The sequence below is a fragment of the Aricia agestis genome, chromosome 16, assembly GCF_905147365.1.
Source record: "Aricia agestis chromosome 16, ilAriAges1.1, whole genome shotgun sequence".
Taxonomy (NCBI): domain Eukaryota; kingdom Metazoa; phylum Arthropoda; class Insecta; order Lepidoptera; family Lycaenidae; genus Aricia; species Aricia agestis.
In genome coordinates, this window is record NC_056421.1 from 1,902,562 (window position 1) to 1,925,351 (window position 22,790).

General features: G+C 37.2%; 2 protein-coding genes and 1 long non-coding RNA gene across 6 annotated transcripts in view; 2 read left to right on the plus strand and 1 right to left on the minus strand.

Moving 5' to 3' along the window:
• Positions 1-13,494, plus strand: LOC121734863. Its single transcript, XR_006036791.1, has 3 exons — positions 1-20; positions 373-378; positions 13,431-13,494. It is a non-coding gene; the product is annotated as an uncharacterized LOC121734863 (long non-coding RNA).
• LOC121734861 (thioredoxin, mitochondrial) lies at positions 1,946-5,851 on the plus strand. Of its 2 annotated transcripts, none has more exons than XM_042125500.1 (4): positions 1,946-2,067; positions 3,351-3,493; positions 5,159-5,323; positions 5,580-5,850. In XM_042125500.1, the coding sequence occupies exons 2-4, from the start codon at positions 3,356-3,358 to the stop codon at positions 5,706-5,708; spliced, it is 432 nt and encodes a 143-aa protein (XP_041981434.1). In that variant the 5' UTR covers positions 1,946-2,067; positions 3,351-3,355; the 3' UTR covers positions 5,709-5,850. The 2 variants fall into 2 exon arrangements, with proteins under 2 accessions (XP_041981434.1, XP_041981435.1); XM_042125501.1 differs by lacking the exon at positions 1,946-2,067 and adding an exon at positions 2,123-2,535 and having other exon boundaries at positions 5,580-5,851.
• Positions 13,182-22,790, minus strand: part of LOC121734858 (pecanex-like protein 1) — a 25,752-nt gene continuing 16,143 nt past the window's right edge. For 2 of the 3 annotated variants that reach the window (XM_042125496.1, XM_042125494.1), the window contains exons 16-26: positions 22,494-22,645; positions 20,319-20,502; positions 19,700-19,869; positions 19,035-19,153; positions 18,369-18,491; positions 17,650-17,738; positions 17,290-17,391; positions 17,153-17,203; positions 16,664-16,767; positions 14,844-15,252; positions 13,182-14,062 (exon numbers count right to left, since the gene is read on the minus strand). In XM_042125496.1, coding sequence (XP_041981430.1) covers positions 13,922-14,062; positions 14,844-15,252; positions 16,664-16,767; positions 17,153-17,203; positions 17,290-17,391; positions 17,650-17,738; positions 18,369-18,491; positions 19,035-19,153; positions 19,700-19,869; positions 20,319-20,502; positions 22,494-22,645 — 1,644 coding nt within the window. In that variant the 3' untranslated portion in view covers positions 13,182-13,921. The remainder of the gene's footprint in view (positions 14,063-14,843; positions 15,253-16,663; positions 16,768-17,152; positions 17,204-17,289; positions 17,392-17,649; positions 17,739-18,368; positions 18,492-19,034; positions 19,154-19,699; positions 19,870-20,318; positions 20,503-22,493; positions 22,646-22,790) is intronic. The other variant, XM_042125495.1, reaches the window with a different exon arrangement.

Genomic DNA, 22,790 nt, shown 5'->3' on the forward strand with positions numbered 1-22,790 from the left:
TTTATATATCATAATCATTTGTTTTACAGATTCCCTCAAGATCCTCTAATAAGAGGAAAATGGCTGAAATTAATTGGGCGTGTTGGTTGGAATCCCAAGAAAAATTCAACAATATGTAGCAAACATTTCATTGAAAATTTTTAAAGAAAAATTAGAATAAATACTATTTTGGTTAAAGGAGCTATCCCAACTTTATTTGTGCCAGTAAGTTTGACATACTGTTGCACTTGTTACTGAAGCAATTATTAAAAATAAGCAATTATAAGCAATTAATGCTTTTTAGTTCATTTAAGATTATACTTATATGAACTAAAAAGTATTAAATAATCCTTATTCTGTACTCAATCTTCATAATTTTGAAGTCGGTACCAGTCCTAAGTATATAAGTTGCTGTTATACCTATTCTGTCAGAGAACTGGCGATTAGGTTAGCTGGTACCGATTGCAAAATAATGAAGATTGAGAACAGAATTATACTGAGTACAGAATAAGAATTATTTAATACTTTTTAGTTCATTTAAGTATAATATTACTATTGTCATTGCCTTGGAAGTCGGTTTTAATTTTTTGTTTAAAAATAATAATTTTACTCATTTTAGCTGTCCTTAACGTTTTCTATACTTACAGTTGGTGTTTTAAAAAATCAAAATCAAAATTGCTTTATTTCTGAACAAATCTAAAATAAAATATATTTTCAGAATACATGGTGCCTACCACCGGTTCGGTAACTAAGCCGACGAGAAGAACCGGCGTAAGAAACTCGCACGCTCACTTTTTACCAAAAAAAGTGAGAAAAAAAATTATCTTTTAAAACAAAATTTACAATGCTGTAACTAAAAATTATACAATGTAAACATAGATAGATACATAATAATTGTAAGTCATGTAGAAGTAGCCTTGCAAGCAGTCATTCAGCATTCTACTCCCAAGATGTGCCATCAATTATGAAATCATTTTGGCTTTGGCACAAAACGTTCTTTGACTACTTTTTTAAATTTATTAATCGAAAGATTTTGAACGTTTTCTGGGACCATATGTTCCCATTTGAATATCAAGGAGTCACTTCGATTTCTCATTGTTTCCATCACCAGACCACCACTTTTGTGAACATGATACCTACTCGGAACAATACAATGTACAGCAAAAGAAAAAATTTGAAAATCGGGTCATAAACGGCGGAGTAATCGTTGAACATAGGTACATAAAAATATATCCACAGGCGAACGTCTAGACTCCTCCTGTTTGGAAGTCGGTTCAAAATAATTGTAATAAAATATTATGATATTTTATAATAATATGTATTTAATTTAAGAATAAAATATAATATACTATGTGTGTTGTTTACTTTCAACGTTTACTTTCAATGTAAGGACTGATTTACCAGATAGATTTTACCTGAGTAATAAATAAGTAACTTTATAATGTGTTAAGTGTAAATTATTTACCCCTATATGAACCTCATGTCATAACATATCCGACGATTGAAAAATCATTCCAAAAGAAAATGTGTATCTACTTTTCAATCGTCACCTTTTTTTGCCAATTAAAATTTATGATACCTAATTTGAAATACAAACCTATCAAAGTTGCATATTATTTATTTCTTATAGAAACTCAGGTAAAATAACTCGAACGGACTAAACTATCGATAGCAAAATACTATACTATCGATAGTAAAATATACATCACTAGCACACGCACACATTGACAGATCAAAAATGGTCACGCATTTTCGAGTTGTCAGGTGGTCTTTACGACAGTATATATTATGTCTATGGGTAGAATAGACCATTATGCCGAGTCCACTCTATAAAAGTCAATGCCACCAATCGACGCTTTGTATTTTGACAGGTAACTTGACAGTAAGTTGTCAAACGTCATAATTGTCAATTCTGAGGTACCGTAGGGATTAGCATAATTTTGTCGTTTGTGGTTTTCAATTATTGTTTTTCCAGTTAAATTATTCTATGTTTAATAATAATGTGTTAAATATTTATTAACTAGCAGCTACTTTCTTAGGCCTATTGATATAACTTTTATATATTGATGTTTACGAGTAAAACATAAGGTGAAAATTATTTGTAATCGATGTGTAATCGTTTGTCTCAGTGTCTAATTATAAAAATTACGAGTAATCTACATTCTACAATTGCATGGTAGCGGATTGTTTACTATTTAAAGCTAGCATGCGTAAGAAATGGCTAATTTCGGGGTCGGAATATATGTTTTGTTTGTAATTTGGTTTCTAACGCTACTATTTTGTTGGGTGTCTGTGCGGACTGGGCACTACATAGGAAAGATCTGTGTTGTAATTTCAGTTATTATCACAATTGTTCTTGTGCTGTTGCCAAAAGGGGACGAGTTGCAGGCGGCTGCCAACTTTTACGACAAGTCTTACATACCGCGCGTAACGACTTTATCGTGTTTGATCTTAAGCCTGATAGGGAGTCTAGTGTACTGCTTTATTACTGTCTGCCTTACGCCAGTGAGAACTCGAAAAGTTAAAGACTTGGTTACTAACTCCTACTAACATTTGGTGAGTCTAAAGGAGATCGCAGACGTCTGCGGCGCACATACAGACTGCAGGCCGCGCCATGCCGACTGTATGTGCGCCGCAGACTCGATCACACAAAAAGTGTGCCGTCTGCGATCTCCCTAATTATGTGTGGTTGAATTAAAATCATCTTAAATCCATAATATTAACAGTTTGAGATACACTGTGCTTGCTGTTGCTTGAAACTGATGCATTTTATGTAATTAGGTTAACAGTCTCACTCAGAGACTTTCAGTGAAGCTGTTTAATGAAGACTGACAGAATATGAGTGGACTTTATGTAAAAACCTTCAATAACAGCCACACTCAGAGAGAATTAATGAATACTTAATTTCAATCAAGATTTTTACGTAAAGTCCATTTTCAAATAATTAAATATACAAAATATGAGTATGACTTTACTCATATTTTGTATATTTAATTATTTGATAATGATAATGATAAATCATGATAATTTTATCAGCTAATTCAAACAAATGTTTAATCTTTCAGAATGTAATGGCATATCTATTTCTTATCCTCACTTTTTAACTTATTTAGTCAGTTTATCTGTATGATGTTTTATATTTTTTTTTACATTACCCTTCTGTAACTTATGACTTTTTTAAGAATAATTACAGAATGTTTGATACAGAAAATATATATACCCTTTAAAATTACATGTATTGTCGCTGTCATAATACATAACAATTGTCATGAGATGTACAAATTTTTACATGGTCCGTAAGATAATAACCATCTGTTAATAATTAATGTGTTATTGTCTCAAATTAATCTTTTCTTTGTGTATGTTTTCAGTCACAATGTCTGGTGCTATATCACAGAGTCTACGCTCGCCAGTACGAAGGCTAGCTAATTTGAGAAGAGCTAACACAATATCTACATCATTAGTTCATAATGAAACCATTCTAGTTAAGAATAATGACGAATTTGTTAATAAGGTAAATATCACTGTATATAAAAGTAGCTGTTAAAATGACCAAAAAAGCTCTATAGTTATGGTTAAATATGGCGTCCATTTTTGACTTTAACCAAAGATTTGACATTTTGCATTGAAGTTAAAGTTACAGTTATAGATAAGTTAGTTGGTGCAACCCACCCTTAAACCTTTAACCATCAAGGTCAAGGTCAGGAATAATCCGACAAATATTTTCGTGCCCATTTCGCCAAGGTCGGATATTTACGACCAGTACCACTACTCGGTTAATCTGCCTTTTTTGTTTGATAGCACTGTATTATATTAAAATAATGTTTATACTTGATAAATAGTTAACGAAGTAATCATTTACAATTGATTACACTTTAGTTTCTTAATTATACGACCTAAAAATAATGTCTAAAATTAAATAAATTACCGAAAATATTCTTATAAAAGTGTATTGATGTCCAACGCCCCATTCGGAAAAATCCGACAGTAGGGACGGGACATTATTTACTGATACAAAAATCCACATAAATTAAAACATTTCTGTTTTTACTAACTAATTTATTATAAAACAAATAAAGCAATAGTTACTGAACAAATAAACGTGTTTGTTTTACTTAATTTATAATAAATATAGTATAAAAATGTCAGTGATTGAATTGACGATTCTCATCCCTAGCCTGCATGTTTAGAAACAAATGTTGTCAGCACACCCTGCGCCACGGTCGGAAAAAGACGACTGCTTCTGACGTCATAAGCGAGTGCCGCCTTCTATAATTTTCCACGAGTGTTGTGCTTATGATGATGCTATCGACAAATGTTATTGTAGTGGATACTTAAATTAGAAATAAAATTACAATAAATTACAAAGTAACGCTTTCCTATCTGTCTGTCTGCTACGACATTTAGATGAAATTGTATGTGTGTAAAGGGGATGGGATGTCTATCTACTATTGAAAATCTATGTTTGTAGTAGGTTATATATTTAAACAACTCAATTATTTAATCCGTGGAAACTATGAAATTAATATTATTTGAAATGTAATAACAAATATCGGGAATTATGTCACTTCACTATTCAAGCTGTTTTTATCTAATGTTTTTGCCAGTGTTGTATATTTGCTAACAACATTATGGATTTAAATACTAGATATCAGTTTATACTTTTTATAAATTAAGAAATAAATTATCGACATCGAAAAAGATAAGTATTGCACATCACTATTTGTTGTAGGTATAATTTTTTCGATTTATGGTGCCGGCGCTAGAGGCACGACAATTGATTTTAAGCTCGGCGGTTCAAAGGTTAATATTATAGACTAGATGACGCCCGCAACTTCGCTGCGCCAAAGTTCGTTTATCGCACGGGTACCGTATATTTTTCCGGGATAAAAAGTATCCTACGTCCTTTCCCGGGACTCAAAGTATCTCCATAATTTCAACAGAATCGGTTCAGTGGTTTGGGCGTGAAGAGGTAACAGATAGACAAACACTTTCACATTTATATTTTATAACATTAAGGGCCTGTTTCACCACTTCCTGATAAGTGCCAGATAGGGTATCCACCACTTAACTTGACAGATGAAGTATTTGTGGATAGCCTATTCAACACTTTATCAGGAAGTGGTGAAACAGGCCCTGAGTATGGATTTGTTCTAAACTGTTTAAACATTTCCTTTAGGTGATGAACAATGATAAGCCTGTAATAGTGAACTTCCACGCGGACTGGTGTGAGCCGTGCAAGATCCTGACACCAAAACTCAAGGAGCTTGTTGAACCACTCACCAATTTAGATCTGGCCATTGTAGACGTTGAGGACAATGCTGATTTGGTGCACACATTTGAGGTAAGGTTATTTATAGTTTGGTTACAGCGCACAAAATATTTCCTCCTCTCTCCTCCTTCTCTTCACTCATAGTGGAAAGAGAAAAAAAGGGGCAAGAAAGAAACAGCAAGCTATGGATCAATGAAAGAATTTTTACCTTCAAAAGTAGTGTAGACTCTACCATGTATGCATACTATAATACATTATACACAGATACCTTGATATATAACCTCTAAGACATTCCTAACTTTTTTTTAGTAATATCTATAATTTGCAGGTGAAGGCTGTGCCAGCGGTGTTAGCGATAAAGAATGGCCTCGTCGTTGACAAGTTCATCGGCCTTGTGGACGCTGACATGATACTTAACCTCATAGACAAGATGGCGGGGAAGAAGGAGGGCACATAATCTAATACCTGTTCCTATTTTATTTTAAGTTATTATTATTGATAGAGTTGCTGCTCGACCAGCGGGGCTAAAATGGTCGCAACTCCCACGCCGGTTTTGGCAATGGTGGCCGGTTTCATTGCAACCAGTTCCGCAGGAGTAATTTTATAGTGCCCAAGTGTGTGCGCAGTACACAAGAGCACTCTCTCTTCTATTACTCTCATAACCCAGTGGGACGGACGACCGACACGACTGGCGAGAGATATCTCACTACAAACATTGCTACAACATTTGCTTTCACGCATACATGTTGTTGACATATTGTGTAAAAATATTAGGAGGCAAAAGCAAGGTTTGGTCGGGCAGGAATTTTGTCAATAGGACCATGATATCAAGCTTTCGACGTTCGTTGTTTTGGTTATGCATTCGAATCTACGTTTGTAAAATATTACTTGTAAATGAATAAATGTCAATGCAAGAATTTATTAGTAAATACTTGTATGTTTAGGTTTAGGCTTTACATGTCTGACCAATTTATCTCAATTGATTTCTGCCTTTTCAATAATTAAAAGCTTTTATTTTGTATATTCAGTGTATTCTAACCTGACTGACTAGCTATCAAAAAGCGCTCTTATATTTGTGCGCGTATATTTATTAACAATACCAAAGCAATAAGTGGAATAAAATGTGTTGGGCGATTTTGCCTACAGTTATCTAGAATCTAGATCAGTCTTTCCCAAAGTGGGCGATAACTTTTTTTTATGAAATATGGGGACAAACGAGCAAACGTGTCACCTGATGGAAAGCAACTTCCGTCGTCCATGGACACTCGCAACATCAGAAGAGCTGCAGGTGCGTTGCCGGCCTTTTTACGGCCGCTCCCAATATTCAATCTATCTCTGGTTTGACATACAACCTTGTCTCTAATGTCTAACGGCCGTTCCCAATATTTGATCTATCTCTGGTTTTGCCCTACTAGAGATAGGAATAGCTCACATTAGACATTAGAGACATATATTTTATGTCAATTGTGAGCTATTCCTATCTCTAGGAAGGCAAAACCAGATATAGATCAAATATTGGGAACGGCCGTTATGTGAGCTATTCCTATCTCTAGTAGGGCAAAACCAGAGATAGATCAAATATTGGGAACGGCCGTAAGAGGGAATAGGGGAGGGTAAGGAAGGGTAGGGAAGGGAATTGGGCCTCCGGTAAACTCACTCACTCGGCGTAACACAGCGCAAACGCAGTTTCACGCCGGTTTTCTGTGAGCCCGTGGTATTTCTTCGGTTGAGCCGTTTCGGAACCCCTGATCTAGATTCTACCTACAAAGATAATTACTAGGCACTAGGTTTTAGATGATATTGTCATGGACGTGTATGTAAAACCGTTCTAACTCAAAGTGCTAATTTATAATTAGGCCACATGTCAAATTTTACTCACCTCCCTATCAACGCCGTTGATAGGAAGGTATGGTTGAAACAGCTATATTGACAATTTACAAGATGGCATCTTCAGTTTTAAGTTCAACAACGCGCCAAAATATCATTGTAGGAGTATATACTACATCAAAATGTGCAAAATAATGTTGTATACGTACAACTATCCCTAAGTATAAGATTGAGCCATAAATATTATATTGTAATTTTTAAAAGTTTAATTTATTAGCCGTGGGAACACCTCATTATTTGCCAATTATATTTTATTTACAATTTTAAGTTATATAAACATGATATTTTTAGTTAGTTTTTTTTTTGTATATACTTAAGTAAAGTTTATGTTAACTTTTCCAAAATTATTCATATCATTTAAAATAAAAGTACATAATATTCTGTTATATATTTTGTTTGTCTTTTTTTTACATAGTTAAAGATAGATGTCCCATAACACTTTTGACTGTATTTTAACTCTCAATCACAAAATTTACACTATCTTAAACTTGAATTTAAATTAAGTAACTAGAATTTAAAGTTATTGTATGAACATTTCGGTCCATAGGTGCTTTCTATTCCTTCCTGTGTAGACATCCATCGGCCTTAGACTAAGAACTAGTTATTGAAAAATATAAGTAGGGGATATGTTATGGCTAGAATGATACTTGAGACGTCATAATACGTCACACTTGTTATAAAAGTGGCAAACCACTACAATGTAGCGTCGAATAAATGACGTCTTGAGAACTGGCCAGTATACTGAGTAATATTTCAGAACATACTCCAGGTAGGTAAGTGAACTACTAAAATGTAAAGTTTATTGCTAAAAGTTAGAAAGTCTCAATATATTGTGTAGAGCGTAGATTTAGTCGCTTCAGAGCTTAGATTTAGGGAGATCGCAGACGGCACACTTTTTGTGTGATCCGCGCCATGCCGACTGTATGTGCGCCGCAGACTCGATCACACAAAAAGTGTGCCGTCTGCGATCTCCCATAGATTATAGACCAATCTCGTTTGGACCACTTTACCTTGCTATACACTTTAGAAATTAGATTAGAGGCTTCAATCGGTTCCATTTTTGTAGTTACAATAAAATGTCGACCTTAAAAATACAAGTATGTTAGGCGATTTAAAATATGATATTGTGATAGATAAAATTACACAAAGTGTAATACATAAAGCAAAATAAGTACATCGGATAGTGTAATATACAGGTGTACCAAAAATAAGTGATAATACTTTAGGGTGTGTACGTGTTCCTTGTAGAGAGTTCACTGTGAAAGTAGCAGCGCTGAAAGACCAAAAATTTTTTTCACTTTTGTATGGGGAAACTCGTGACGCTCGGGCCCTTGCCCATACAAAAGTGAAAAAATTTTTTGGTCTTTCAGCGCTGCAACTTTTATAGTGAACTCTCTACAAGGAACACGTACACACCCTAAAGTATTATCACTTATTTTTGTTACACACTGTATTTTGTCCATGACATTATTATGATATTTTCATACTAAATAACTGCTAGCTTCAAGCCCTTTTTTAATTTTAAAATACTGACACAGGAAACAATAAATCCAGACATCGAGTAGAAAGTAGGCTGTAATAACTTTCAATTTCACCTATTGCAGAATGCTGCTGCATCGCAATCGAGCTGTTCTGTACATCAGCATTGGCCGTGTTCGTCGGCGTATTTTTGGACAAACCTTTTATTGCGCATGTCCAAAAGATGTCATGGCAACGCCATAACAAGTTGCTGGTCAAGTCGTGAACAACGTCTTAATTGTTTATACATGATTAAAATAATAAAAGCTAAACATAAATACATAAGCCTAAATCTAACAGCCGCGCAAATAATTTATTTAACACTATGATAGTGTTTGATTATTTTATTTTGGAAAATATGGATAGTGATCACTTGGAAAAATTAAAAAAAATTATTGTTTTTTTTAATGAAATAAGAGGGCAAACGAGCAAACGGGTCACATGATGGAAAGGAACTTCCGTCACCCATGGACACTCGTAGCATCAGAAGAGATGCAGGTGCGTTGCCGGCCTTTTAAGAGGGAATAGGGTAACAGGGGAGGGTAGGGATGGGAAGGGAAGGGAATAGGGGAAGGTAGGGCATGGGATTGGGCCTCCGGTAAACTCACTCACTCGGTGAAACACAGCGCAAGCGCTGTTTCACGCCGGTTTTCTGTGAGAGCGTGGTATTTCTCCGGTCGAGCCGGCCCATTCGTGCCGAAGCATGGCACTCCCACTGGTTTGTTCATTGCAACGCCACCAACAAATTGCAATTGGGTTAAATGTCAAGTCGTAAACAGTTGTCGTTGCCATGGCATGACATGATTTGGACATGCGCAATAACTAGGTTTTGCAGCGAATGCGCTAAAAATTACGCCGACGAACACGGCCATTGACACAAATCATTTGACTTCTTATAAACTGGCGCACAAGGTCGCTTTTTCCCGAACGGAACGAATTACGCACGTACGTTTTAAGTGTATTTAAATACTAATATTCAAATACTATCGTTAGAATATAATATTTATTATTTATACATAGTTATTAATAAGACCTTGTCCTCAGTATTACAAAGTATTTTGAAGAGTTTATAGAAATATAAATGAATTATAATGTCCTTGAATAGGTTGTGTTTATTGAATAAACATAATATTTCTTTTAATAGTTGTATTTCATTTAAATATTTAATTTCTACTTGTTTTAAGTACTTTATTCTGTATCACAAATTACAGGAAATTTTTTGCATAAATTAGAAATTAGAACTTGAAAATTAGAAACCAATTTACCAGGAAAAAGAACCACACTATTTATATAGACGAAGGGACTTTGCTAACGTATCACACAAAGACAAATCTTGTAGAAAAAATGCCTGTACACAGTTTGAATATGGAGTTGACAAAAACATAAGGGCGCTTGTTTATTAGTAGTTTTAATATTTCTGACGTTATTTGCTCAAGTATGGCAACAATTTTGAATGGACATTTCTATCAAGGTAATCTATACATTAAGGGAGCAACTAAAAATCATTAATTGAATTAATCACTTTATTGCAGGATAAGATGTAATAATACAATATTTGATCTACCTGCCTTTATTACGTTATATTTCATCTGTACTTATTTTTATCCCCATTTTCTACAGACTACAATAATTTTGCCGCGCTATATAGACTCTAGTTGTAAACCTGTCAAGAAAGATGGCGGATATTGCAGTCGGTAGAATGTAAGAGTATTCGAAAACAAACGGTCTATCTATAATTCCCATCAAGTTTGATATATCAATAACTTTAATACGAGGAGCCACATTTGAAAAAGTTCCAGTTTATACCGCTTTAATATATCTTAAAACTCAACTGATTCATAAAATTTAATTAGGTACTCAAGTATTTTAAATCAGTTTGACATTTCGCGTATTAGAATTCGCCACAACTCTCTCAATGGACCAATTTTATCGTGTAAAATTTTAGCATTTCCAAATAAAATCGAAACAATTTTCTTAACATTAGTTATACATTTAACAAATATATGATAAACCGCTTATTAAGCTAGAATCACATTTACAATCGTATTGTGCAATTTTAAACTCTATTACTGTCGATTCTGAGCGGTTTTCAACTTGAGCATTAAGAAAATAAAACATAATCCGATAACAATTACGATTTGTCACCACCAGAGGCGCTAGAGTTCTTATAATTATTTACAGCAAACATCTTTACAAATAAATGTGTATATAGATTGTTATTATTCAATAAAGTGGTAATTTTGTGTCTTGTTTGAAACAAATTCCATCAAAACGCATCACTGATTGCGCTCTGATTGGTCAATGCTGTCACAATCGCGCAGCCATTGGTGCGGTAGGTACTGTTTTATTATGAACTTCAATTATTTTTCAGATTATTAGTGGCAAACCACTAGCCACTATCAATATAGTTGATACAAGATATATTGGCTATATACTCGATGTATGTAGACTGGAATAATCAAGGTTTCACCGCTAGAATCGACTGACAATCATTTAGACTAAAATATATGAACATTGATACACTCTCGCGTCAGAGCGAGTAGAAAACACTTTGTGGACGGATCGTGCTTTCCATACATACGCCAGCTTTCGAATTAAACTTTGCACCCATGTTTTGAGTACGATAGGACAAGATTATATCTAAGGTTCAGAGAAAAATAGTTCTTGTTGCCTTATAAACATATCCTCTAACTAAAATAGATCTAAATAGAAGAACCGCTGTCCTTGTCATTCATATGAGTTTCTCGGTGCGACAGATAAAGAGAAGCAGCCCTTGTAATTTGCTGTGCAATTATTTTATTAGTATGATGGAAGATCTATAGTTCTCTTAGCCTTAGGTATTCCATCTAGCCCCACCGTTATTTAGATAAGCTGAATTATTCATCCTTTTTAAATATTTACACACGTTATTTATAGCATTTGTTTAATACAACTTTTTAAATCAGTGTGAAACACGAAACATAATTTCAAATTAATTGACACAGGCGCATAATCTTTATCCCAACAAAGCACTAAAAAAAAATTTTAAATACCGAACAAAGCTCTCTAAAAACATGAAATAAGTACTTAATTTTTTTACATTGATGCATTCACATTCACTAGATGGCGTCCCCGTCCTAATTTATAATAGCGCACAATACTTCATAATAAAAGTTCGCGGCTCAGATGCACATTTTTAAAATCAGTCTAAAATATATTAAGGCAACTCGCTAACATATGAATCAGGCTAGACGTGTATTCTGCTATAATTTTGATCTAACATTAGTACTATTTTGAAAGTCTAAGAAAACCGTTTTATGAAAACTCCAAAAAACATTTGTTTGAAGTATTCGAGAATAATACATTGCTCTTTGATAGGATCTGGGGCCGTACCACGAAACCGTTTTGAGACTCAAACAATCTGACGAGAATGCCGCGTCCTGCTCTAACAACGTCATTTCATGTTTGTTAGAGAAGGACGCAACATTCTCGTACGATTGTTTGAGTCTCAAAACAGTTTCGTGGTACGGGTCCTGGACTGTATCAAAACCGTATTAATGCTAGATAAGAATAGTAGAATGGGTTACAGGTATCATTTCACTTAAACAAAATTATAACTATATCATTAAAAATAAATAAATAGTTATGAAGTTGCAGGACACTAAATAATTGTTTTTAAGATATTTTTCACATTATATGTTTTGAATAAAATGAGGGTTTCCGACATTTTATAATATGTTACTTTGTAGCACAGACTCACACTTTCTTGGAATCAAAACATTAAATAGGAATGAGGTTTACACCGAGCAAGATGCGATGCGACGAGTTACAATAGCTATGCAATGTCAAGTTACATAATGCTATTTGATATGAATCAGGTGTCTACTGACCCTAAGGATATTTAAAACTTTCTCTCCGGCCACGCGTCTACTTGTGCCAAACGGATATTTATAGGAATTTAAAAACCCTCATTGAATGTTTCGATAAAAATTTGCATTAACGATATGAAATCATAATCACAGATAAAATTTTAAAATTTAAACATTCAACCCCAATATAATTTTGGTAAAACTTCAACTTACATCCACCACATTACGTTTTTGATAGTTAATATCAACTTATTTAAAAATCAAAAGCTTTACAACACAAGTTTATGTATCACCTAATGTCTTAATATATTGTAAGTCTTATTATGTTGATCATGAAATTTTTTGGTTCGCTTTAAATATTATGATACGAAAAATCCGAATTTAAGGTATGTTGCGAGTACTAACCAATAAATAAAATAAATACTTTTTGGTTCGAAAAGACTAAAATACACTTAGGAGGAAAATTAATAAAAAATGAAAAAGTAACAAAAATAAAAAATCACACTCCACCAATTTATACCTAACAATAATTATATACAGTTATTTACATGTAGTTCACACACAAACAAGCGTTTTGTACACGCAAACAATTAAACATACAGACAAACATAGTATGTTACATGCCACTATAGCAGAATAATAAAAAAATGAAAATTTTTGTAAGTTGGCACTAAGAAATTTATTTTAAAAGTTGCAACACTGAAATCTCACATTTATTTTACTTTTTCTATTATTCTGCTATAGCGTTATTATTTGTATACTGGTTAACATTTCGATGCTGCAAGGCCAGTTTATATGTACAAAATCTTATACACGGCTTTTTTCCTTGGCTGAATAAATGTAGTTTAACTATTTTCAACACTTCATATATTAGGGATACAATTTCCACTTTTTTTTATCCATTAAGTTTGTAACAACCATTTTAGTTCTCGTGCCTAGAGAGCACTAAGTCAATTTGAGACATTTTGAGTATTTTCAACTTTGGTGTTTGAAAGAGATCAGAAAATGACAGTTTAGGAATACGCAACCAAATCAAATGTATCGTTATGAATATTATGTTTTATTTTTTACTGAATGATGGAGTTGAATTGCGACTTGCGAGGCGAATTGAAGTTAAAAAAAATGATAAATTAGTCTCAGTTCATTAATAGGTTTGTAAATATTATCTTTAATATAACTTTTCTCTACAGTCTATGGACCGTTAAAAACATGTCGTCTCTTTCTACAGGTGGTTTTGTAGTCTTCATTAAATGCTCATTCATTGAAATCGCTCCTACCTTTCGGGACATAACAAACATTAATTATCTATAATTTCAGTTCTTTCGTATCTATAAAGATGTCAATAACATTGACATGTTTTGACATTACTGACAGTGACAGATATTTGACATTTCTCACTTGTATATACTTAATCTGTCTAAACTTCGTCGCCCAGATCTTGTACGCAGTTCTCAGCGATCGGCACGAATTTGTCGTCAATCTGAACTAGCAGTATGCTCTTATCGACGTGTGACCGAAGTTTGGGATCACGGTGGTTTGGCGTCCATTTGTGTACCACCTGAAAAAGAAGTAGAAATGTATATTATTATATATATACACTTGATGTTATCCACAACTTCTTTGCACCAAAATTTGTTTATCAAGGGGGAAACATGCATTTTATCCTTACCAAGAAATCAATTCCCACGTCAACAGACATACTTTCGGATTGTCTGTTGATGTGGAGATACTTTAATTACCTGTGTTTGTAACATACAAACAGACACACTCTCATATTTATAATATTACTATGGACGCTTAAGCCACAAGTAAAAATTTGTCTCCAAAGTGAATTGACAAATCAGGTATCCTAATTTATCAATTCTACACTGGGCAAAATAGAGTATAATATGTCCTGTCCCATAAAATATAACCTTTTTATAAGATCTTGTTTAGGTTAGTTGTTATATTTATATGATTCTATTTCTCGATTATAATTGAAATATATGGAAACAATGAGCTAATACTATTAATAAATAATATTCACAGAAAACCGGCGTGAAACAGCGCTTCCGCTGTGTTTCGCCGAGTAAGTGAGTTTACCGGAGGCCCAATCCCCTACCCTTTTCCTTTCCCTACCCTCCCCTATTTCCTTCCGTACCCTCCCCTATTCCCTTCCGTACCCGCCCCTATTCCCTTCCCTACCCTCCCCTATTACCCCTTAGAAGGCCGGCAACGCACCTGCAGCTCTTCTGATGCTGCGAGTGTCCATGGGCGACGGAAGTTGCTTTCCATCAGGTGACCCGTTTGCTCGTTTGCCCCCTTATTTCATAAAAAAAAAAAAAAAATACTAAACTCACCAATCCATCCATACCAGCCATAGGAACCCAGCTCTCCCAATAGTTCCTCCCCCCTCTTTCTCTCTGGTACTCCGAAGGCCACTGCACATCTATCCTCCTGCCCAGATTAATACAATCGTACACTCCTAGCGGCTCAATTATCAACACTTTGCTACCAACACTTATGTTCACTTTCACTTCACTCTTACTGGAATCCGATCGTTTGATTTTCGTTTTTATCTCCTTCGGTTTAGGGTCCTTTTTCGGCTCCTTCTTGAAGTCTTTGTCGGCGTAGTGTGTTTCCTTGAGTGGTATAGCTTCGGATCTCTCTATGTAGCGACCGGTTAGCTCTCTATAGCTCTCGCGCTCGTGGCGTATCTCTTTGCTCAGTTTGGATAGATCCTTCGATGTGCCTTCGTTTAGGAAGTATCTGGAAGAAATTTGGAATATACTATGTGTTAGTGTAAACACCGTTATCCTTTAAACCATCAATGAGCTCGTCAAAATGCACAAATTTTTCTATGAGAACAATGCTGGGAACTCAAAAAAATGCCGTCTTCATACCCAAACGGATGCCCGGGTCGGCAATTTGTAAGGGTATGAAGACGGATTTTTTTGAGTTCCCAGCATTGTTCTCATAGAAAAAGTTGTTCATTTTGACGGGTTCATTTGATGGTTTCAAGGATAACGGTATTTACACTAACATCTTGTATTATGCTAGTTTTCTCCTAAGTCCTAACATGATCCAGATCCAGTGAAATTTAGGTTAACGTGCAGTCGTATTCACACACGTGTACTGATAATAAGGGCTTATATATTTTTCTATCTAGCGTCTTTTCCGATTACATACAATAATAACTAATACAATGTTGTGTTGAGTTGTGTACTCGTATATTATATTATACACAACTCAACACAACCTTGTATTAGTTATTCGTGACTGCATCATCACTTTATTCGATGATGTATGTCAATTTTTTTTATGAAATAAGGGGGAAAACGAGCTAACGGGTCACCTGATGGAAAGCAACTTTCGTCGCCCAGGGACACTCGCAGCATCAGAAGAGCTGCAGGTGCGTTGCCGGCCTTTTAAGAGGGAATAGGGTAATAGGGGAGGGTAGGGATGGGAAGGGAATAGGGGAGGGTAAGGAAGGGAATAGGGTAGGGGATTGAGCCTCCGGTAAACTCACTCACTCGGCGAAGCACAGCGTAAGCGCTGTTTCACGCCGATTTTCTGTGAGAACGTGGTATTTCTCCGGTCGAGCCGGCCCATTAATGCCGAAGCATGGCTCTATCACATATAAAATTGTCAATTGTCAAGTCAATGTTAATCCGTTGGCTGGTCTTGACAAAACTCGACCGTAGTACTATCAGAGATTAAATTAATTTATAGGCAGATAGCGGGCCTACGTAATTAGGTTGCGTTACGTCAAACCCAGCCGTTAGATCACGACATAACCCTACAAACCTATCATAGTCAGTTGACGTAGTAGGTCCGTCAACTGCCTATGAATCACGTGGGAGAATCACAAATTTTATACGTGGGAGAGCCATGCTTCGGCTCATCCGGAGAAATATCACGTTCTCACAGAAAACCGGCGTGAAACAGCGCTTGCGCCTAAACCCTACCCTATTCCCTTCCCTGTCCTCCCCTATTACCCTATTCCCTCTTAAAAGGCCGGCAACGCACCTGCAGCTCTTCTGATGTCCATGGGCGACGGAAGTTGCTTTCCATCAGGTGACCCGTTTGCTCGTTTGCCCCCTTATTTCATAAAAAAAAAACAATATCTTCGATGGTGCTTAGTACATGAATCGATTTCTTTGATAGTCAATGACTTTACCTGGGGTCAGAGTCATGTCGGGCAGCGCGGTTGGCGATGATGCGGCAGTCGGCTGCATCGGCTAGGTCCTCTAGCGATGACCCTGCGCTAGCCACTGAAGATACCTGAAGACGCGGTGTTGGCGTTAAAGGGTTACAGTAAACAAGTGTCAAAGTAATACTGAAGAGTTTATATACTATAATTGGGGACTGTTTGTGTTAAGGAAAATGTTGATTCAATCTCTCATTTCATATGAAAGACAACGCATAAAATATAAAAAAAAAAAATGGGAAATAAAGATGAAAGGTGGTCAACCGATTTAATTAAATGTAAATAAATAAATAAATTAAAGATACTTCACCACTTTCTGATAATGTGCCGAATAGGCTATTCACAACTTTTTTGACAGATTCGCCATACTTTATCTGTCAAGTTAATTAGTGGATAGCCTTATCAGGAAGTGGTAAACAGGCCCTTAAAATAATGTTTTATTTGTGACTTTTAACTAACCTTAGCGCTGACGGCTCTACGTGGTGTGTCTCGATGTCCTTCCCAGCCACTCTGACGGAATACACATAAAGACAACATGAAGTGAAAATACATTAGACATTTACATTCATGTACATTATCACTATAATATTATATACCTGATCATAGGTCCGTATGGCGTGTAGTGTGTCGGAGGCAGCGAGCAGACGGAACGACGCGGGCAGCGCCGGCAGCGCGCGAGACCGACGACGACCGCCAGACTGGGGATAATTTATTCATCATTTATAATTCATAACAATTCATTGGTTATGGTTACAATAATTTTCGTTTGTGTTTTCAAAAGGATAATTTAAAAAGTTGTAATGCCAATTATTTGACGTTTATATTTTTTTTTTACTAAAAAAGTTCAAACGTCAAAATTGTGACTACAAACAATGAAGTTTATTTTTATCAGAGTCACATAATAAAGGGGCTGGGTCTAACAAAGTAATATACGAGTATGTAAATAATATACTGACCGCTAGCGTCGGCCTCGACCGCGGTCTGTCCCGACGTCGCTCCTCGCGTCTTCGCTCCGGACCGCTCTCCGCGCATTGCACTTGAGCTGCTAATTTATTAACATTGTTCAAAATAGTAAAATCTAATTACTTAAATTAGATTTTACTACTTTGAACAAAGTAACGTTAACATACACGAGTTATAAATTTAGAAAATTATAATTTATAACCTATCTACGCAAAAAATACAACAAAAAAACAGGTTTTTCCCGCGGCATTACTTATATCTTGACATCTAATTTGTTAAAATCATAATACACACATAAAAAGACTGCCAAAATCATTACCCTTCTTTTTGGCTTCGTCGGAGTTGGGTAAAAATAGCATTTACAGTAAACGACTAGTTTCTTCTAATTAAGTAACGGAAAAATCCAAGTACGAAGTTACTAAGGTATTCTGTAAAGACTTTTATTTTGGCAAAGTGATGTTCCTTATACATATTATCTTATCTTATATCTTTAAACGAGCAATTCTTGTATATATATATATATATATAATTGGAATCTCGGAATCGGCTCCAACGATTTTCATGAAATTTAGTATATAGGGGGTTTCGGGGGCGATAAATCGATCTAGCTAGGAATCATTTCTAGAAAATGTCATTTTCATCGGATACCGAGCAAAGCTCGGTCAAACAGCTAGTATTCCTTATAAACAATATATCAACTTATAACTCTTACCAGGTTCATCACCGCGATCGTACGTGTCTTGCGAACCACCGACCAAAGGATCCCGCAGTAAACCGGTTAGCGACGCGAGCGTTGGTTTACCCGCACTCGACCGCACGCTGCCGCGCGTACTCCCTGCATATTAAATAGTGTTATTAATTTAAAATGTATGGCACAGCTATATGAGAAGAAATTTTAGGGCGTTCGCTGCGTTGAGCGTGTGCCCGGCATAAAGCACGCCTCGCGGGTGGCCGCGCCGGGCGCACGCTTAACGCAGAGAACGCCCGTAAAGTTATAGGCGACTTAATCAGCAACATCCATTTACGATGACAAAGTTAGAAAACACAGAAAACGTAAGAGATTGACATGACGTACGCCTAGATACATAGCATGCAATACGTCAATGTCATACGTTTTTATTCTCTAATTTTGTAATTATTGTAATTAACAATACTATAATATTTGCTTTAGTCTCTCTCAGATTCCTGGTACTAGTATTAAGGGTACCCCTTAATAATAAAAATATTGTGTGTTACATTGGAAAATGAGTTTGAAAGACAAGGGCTAATCATTGTAATGATTATATATTGTGTATCTATTTGATAAGTAAAGGGTTGATCTTTAGAATGAGAATCTTGAGATTCCTGTAATAAACAAAAAAAAAACACTAGTATTTACCTAGCTGTGAAGGCGGTGCGGTGGGCGGGGCCGCGCTTCTCGGGCGTGCGCGTCCCGCCTCCACCTGCGCCGCCTCGCACGCGCCGCTCGAGCACCCCTCGCCGCATCGACGACGTATCCTAAGACAAAAGTATAATATATTTGGCGAAAATAATGAAAGATCGGCAGTAATGAAACAGTTGATCATTTAAAAGAAAACTTCAACTTCAAACAGTATTCTCTTTCATGGGACCACCTTTGAAATATCCTCTTTCCAACAAAAAAGAATAATCAAAATATATTTATAAGCGACTAACTTCTCCAATTTTCACGAACAAACATAAAAAGCATAATATTATATGACGAGTAAGAACAATGATGATAGCAATATACAGTGTGTAACAAAAATAAGTGATAATACTTTAGGGTGTGTACGTGTTCCTTGTAGAGAGTTCACTGTGAAAGTAGCAGCTCTGAAAGACGAAATTTTTTTTTCACTTTTGTATGGGCAATGGCCCGAGCGTCACGAGTTTCCCCATACAAAAGCGAAAAAATTTTTTGGTATTTCAGCGCTGTTACTTTCACAGTGAACTCGCTACAAGGAACACGTACACACCCTAAAGTATTATCACTTATTTTTGTTACACCCTGTATAATGAGTGACGGAGTGAGCGTAAGAGACAGACCTATGCCACAGTTGCTGCAGGTGGTCGCGTATGCCGCGCACGCTGAGCGGACCGCCGAGTAATGCACGCAGCTGAGGCGACGTGTCCGCGTACGACGTCGTTAGCGGCGACACGTAGATCGGGTAACCGATTGGCTGGTCGCACGACGAATTTATTATGTTTCGCAGCGCCTGTAAAAAGATATAAGTTTATTAAGTTTATGGCTTAAACAATGTTTTAATTAAAGGCAGGATATGAAAATTTTGGCCGTTGAAAGAGGCACAAAACTTTGAATCGACACATATTTATGAAGTTTTGTTCCACTGTTCGCGGCTTTGACAATACATCACGTGATATCACAGTCCCATTAATCAAATCTGCGTAAAATTGTTTCTTCCATGTTTTGTCTGAAAACTCACGCGTCCTCTTTTAGATATCACAAGACGCGATACTTATAACGTGAAACAATACGGTCTATATTAGCGTACCTGCTTCGCGTTCTGTATGGACCCTCGCTCGGGATTGCCCTGCCCACAGCCCGCGCACGCACAAGCGGTTCAGCTGAGTAAAAACTCACGCGTCAAAAAACTCTTGCGATACTCGACTCTAACGCGACGGAGTACGGTCTATATTAGCGTACCTGCTTAGCGTTCTGTATGGACCCTCGCTCGGGGTTGCGGTTCCGCAGGTACACTAACTCCTGCTGCTGCCCCGCCCACAGCCCGCGCACGCACTCGCGGTTCAGCTTGATCACGCGGAACCCCAGGTGACGTTTGTTGAGCATTATTATCTTGTAGTCGTCGTTGCCTTCGTCCATCACGTGCCTGTAAAATGTATAACATGTTATTATTATTATTTTTTTTTTATTAAATAAGGGGGCAAACGAGCAAACGGGTCACCTGATGGTAAGCAACTACCGTCGCCCATGGACACTCGCAACATCAGAAGAGCTGCAGGTGCGTTGCCGGCCTTTTAAGAGGGTATACGCTCTTTTCTTGAAGGTTTGCAGGTCGTATCGGTCCGGAAATACTGCTGGTGACAGCCCATTCCAGAGTTTTACAGTGCGCGGCAGAAAGTTACGCGAAAAACGCACTGTGGAAGACTGCCACTCATCAAGGTGATGAGGATGGTATGTTTTTCGCGTGGGACGAAAGCGAAAAGTTGCAGGTGGTATGATTCCGAACAATTCCTCAGAGCACTCCCCGTGATACAACCGATAGAGGATGCAGAGTGAAGCAACATCTCGGCGTAATTCCAGGGGGTCCAAGCTGTTTGAAACACTATGGCAGTCAACAATTCGAGCAGCCCTTCGTTGGATACGATCCAGAGGGAGCAGTTGGTATTTTGGCGCCCCTGCCCAGAGATGAGAACAATATTCCATATGAGGCCGAACCTGCGCCTTGTAGAGTTGTAGGCGTTGGTCCGGACTGAAGTACTGTCTCGCTCTGTTAAGAACGCCAAGCTTCTTCGAGGCTAATTTGGCCTTACCCTCAAGATGATATCGGAACTGGACTTCGCTCGATATGTTGACGCCAAGTATCTTAATGCTAGGGGAGATGGTTAAAGATGTGCCCTCGAAACGAGGATAAACGACCATTGGTGACTTTTTAGTGGTGAACGCGCAGACTTGTGTCTTGGCGGGGTTGAATTGGACTAAGTTACGTCTACCCCATTCAGAGACCTTCTCCAATGAATTCTCCACCTTAGACACAAGTTCGTTTCGACTCTCAGTGACATTTTGCCGAGAAATATTAGGGGAGCCGGTATATACAGCATCACCTGTACTATCATCCGCATAGCAATGAATGCCTTTGGTTTGTAACATGTCATTGATATGCAGTATGAATAGAGTAGGCGATAGCACACAGCCCTGAGGGACACCAGCATTAACAGACTGAGTTTCCGAGCATTCGCCGTCAACTACGACCTTTATGCTTCTGTCTGCTAAGAAACTAGTGACCCACTTACATAATTTCTCGGGCAGCCCGTATGATGGAAGCTTTGATAGCAGCGCTTTATGCCAAACCCGATCGAAGGCCTTCGCAATGTCCAAACTAACAGCCAATGCCTCTCCCTTCGACTCAATTGCCTGAGCCCAACGATGAGTCAGGTATGCCAAGAGATCACCAGCCGAGCGACCCTTACGGAACCCGTATTGTTTGTCGCTTAGCAATCCCTGGCCGTCCAAGTATCGAAGAAGCTGGCTATTGATAATGGATTCCATTATCTTCGAGAAGAGAGAGGTTATAGCGATTGGTCTGTAGTTGGAAGGATTTGAGCGATCACCTTTTTTGGGGATCGGGTGCACCAAGGCTGTCTTCCAGGAAGCCGGGACAACAGATACAACAACAGCCATAATATATTTAAAGTTTGAAGGATTGTTACATTCTCAACTTTGCATGAGTAGAGTAGAAGATTACGTTCACGTAAACGCAAATGTATGACAACCTCTATTGACAATCTTCCCGTTTCAAGTTTCTTATTTTTTTTTTTAAACAAAGTTTCACATTTTATATTTTTATATTTTATGGTTAATAATAAAAATAATAGCAGTTTGAAATTGGCGTAGCGAAGAATATAATGAGAGCTGTCATGCATTTCATCATAAAACGCATTTAGTATAGTCGTAGCGTTTGCACGCACACGCACACACGTATACGCACCTCAACGCCAACAGATGCGGCGCGCCGCGTAGCACGTTGTGTCGTCACGCCGGCGCCGCCTCGTGGCATATGACATTTCACTACTATGTATTTTACATACACACGCACGCACTCATACGCACACGCACGCATGCACACGCACGCATACGCACCTTAACGCCAACAGATGCGGCGCGCCGCGCAGCACATTGTGTCGCCACGCCGGCGCCGCTTCGTGGCATATAACTAGACGCTGCGAGTGCGACGATATCGCGGCGTACAGCGCCGTACTGTTGCAATACTCCTCGGGGAACATGAAGTGATCCTATAAGTACACAGTTATTTTAATGTTGAAGAGATTGAATATTAACATAATTTCTTGCGACGGTTCTTCTCGCCGGGTTAGTTCCCGAACCGGTGGTAGGCACTAGTATAGTCCCGACGTTCAGAGAACATTTGAAAAAAAATAT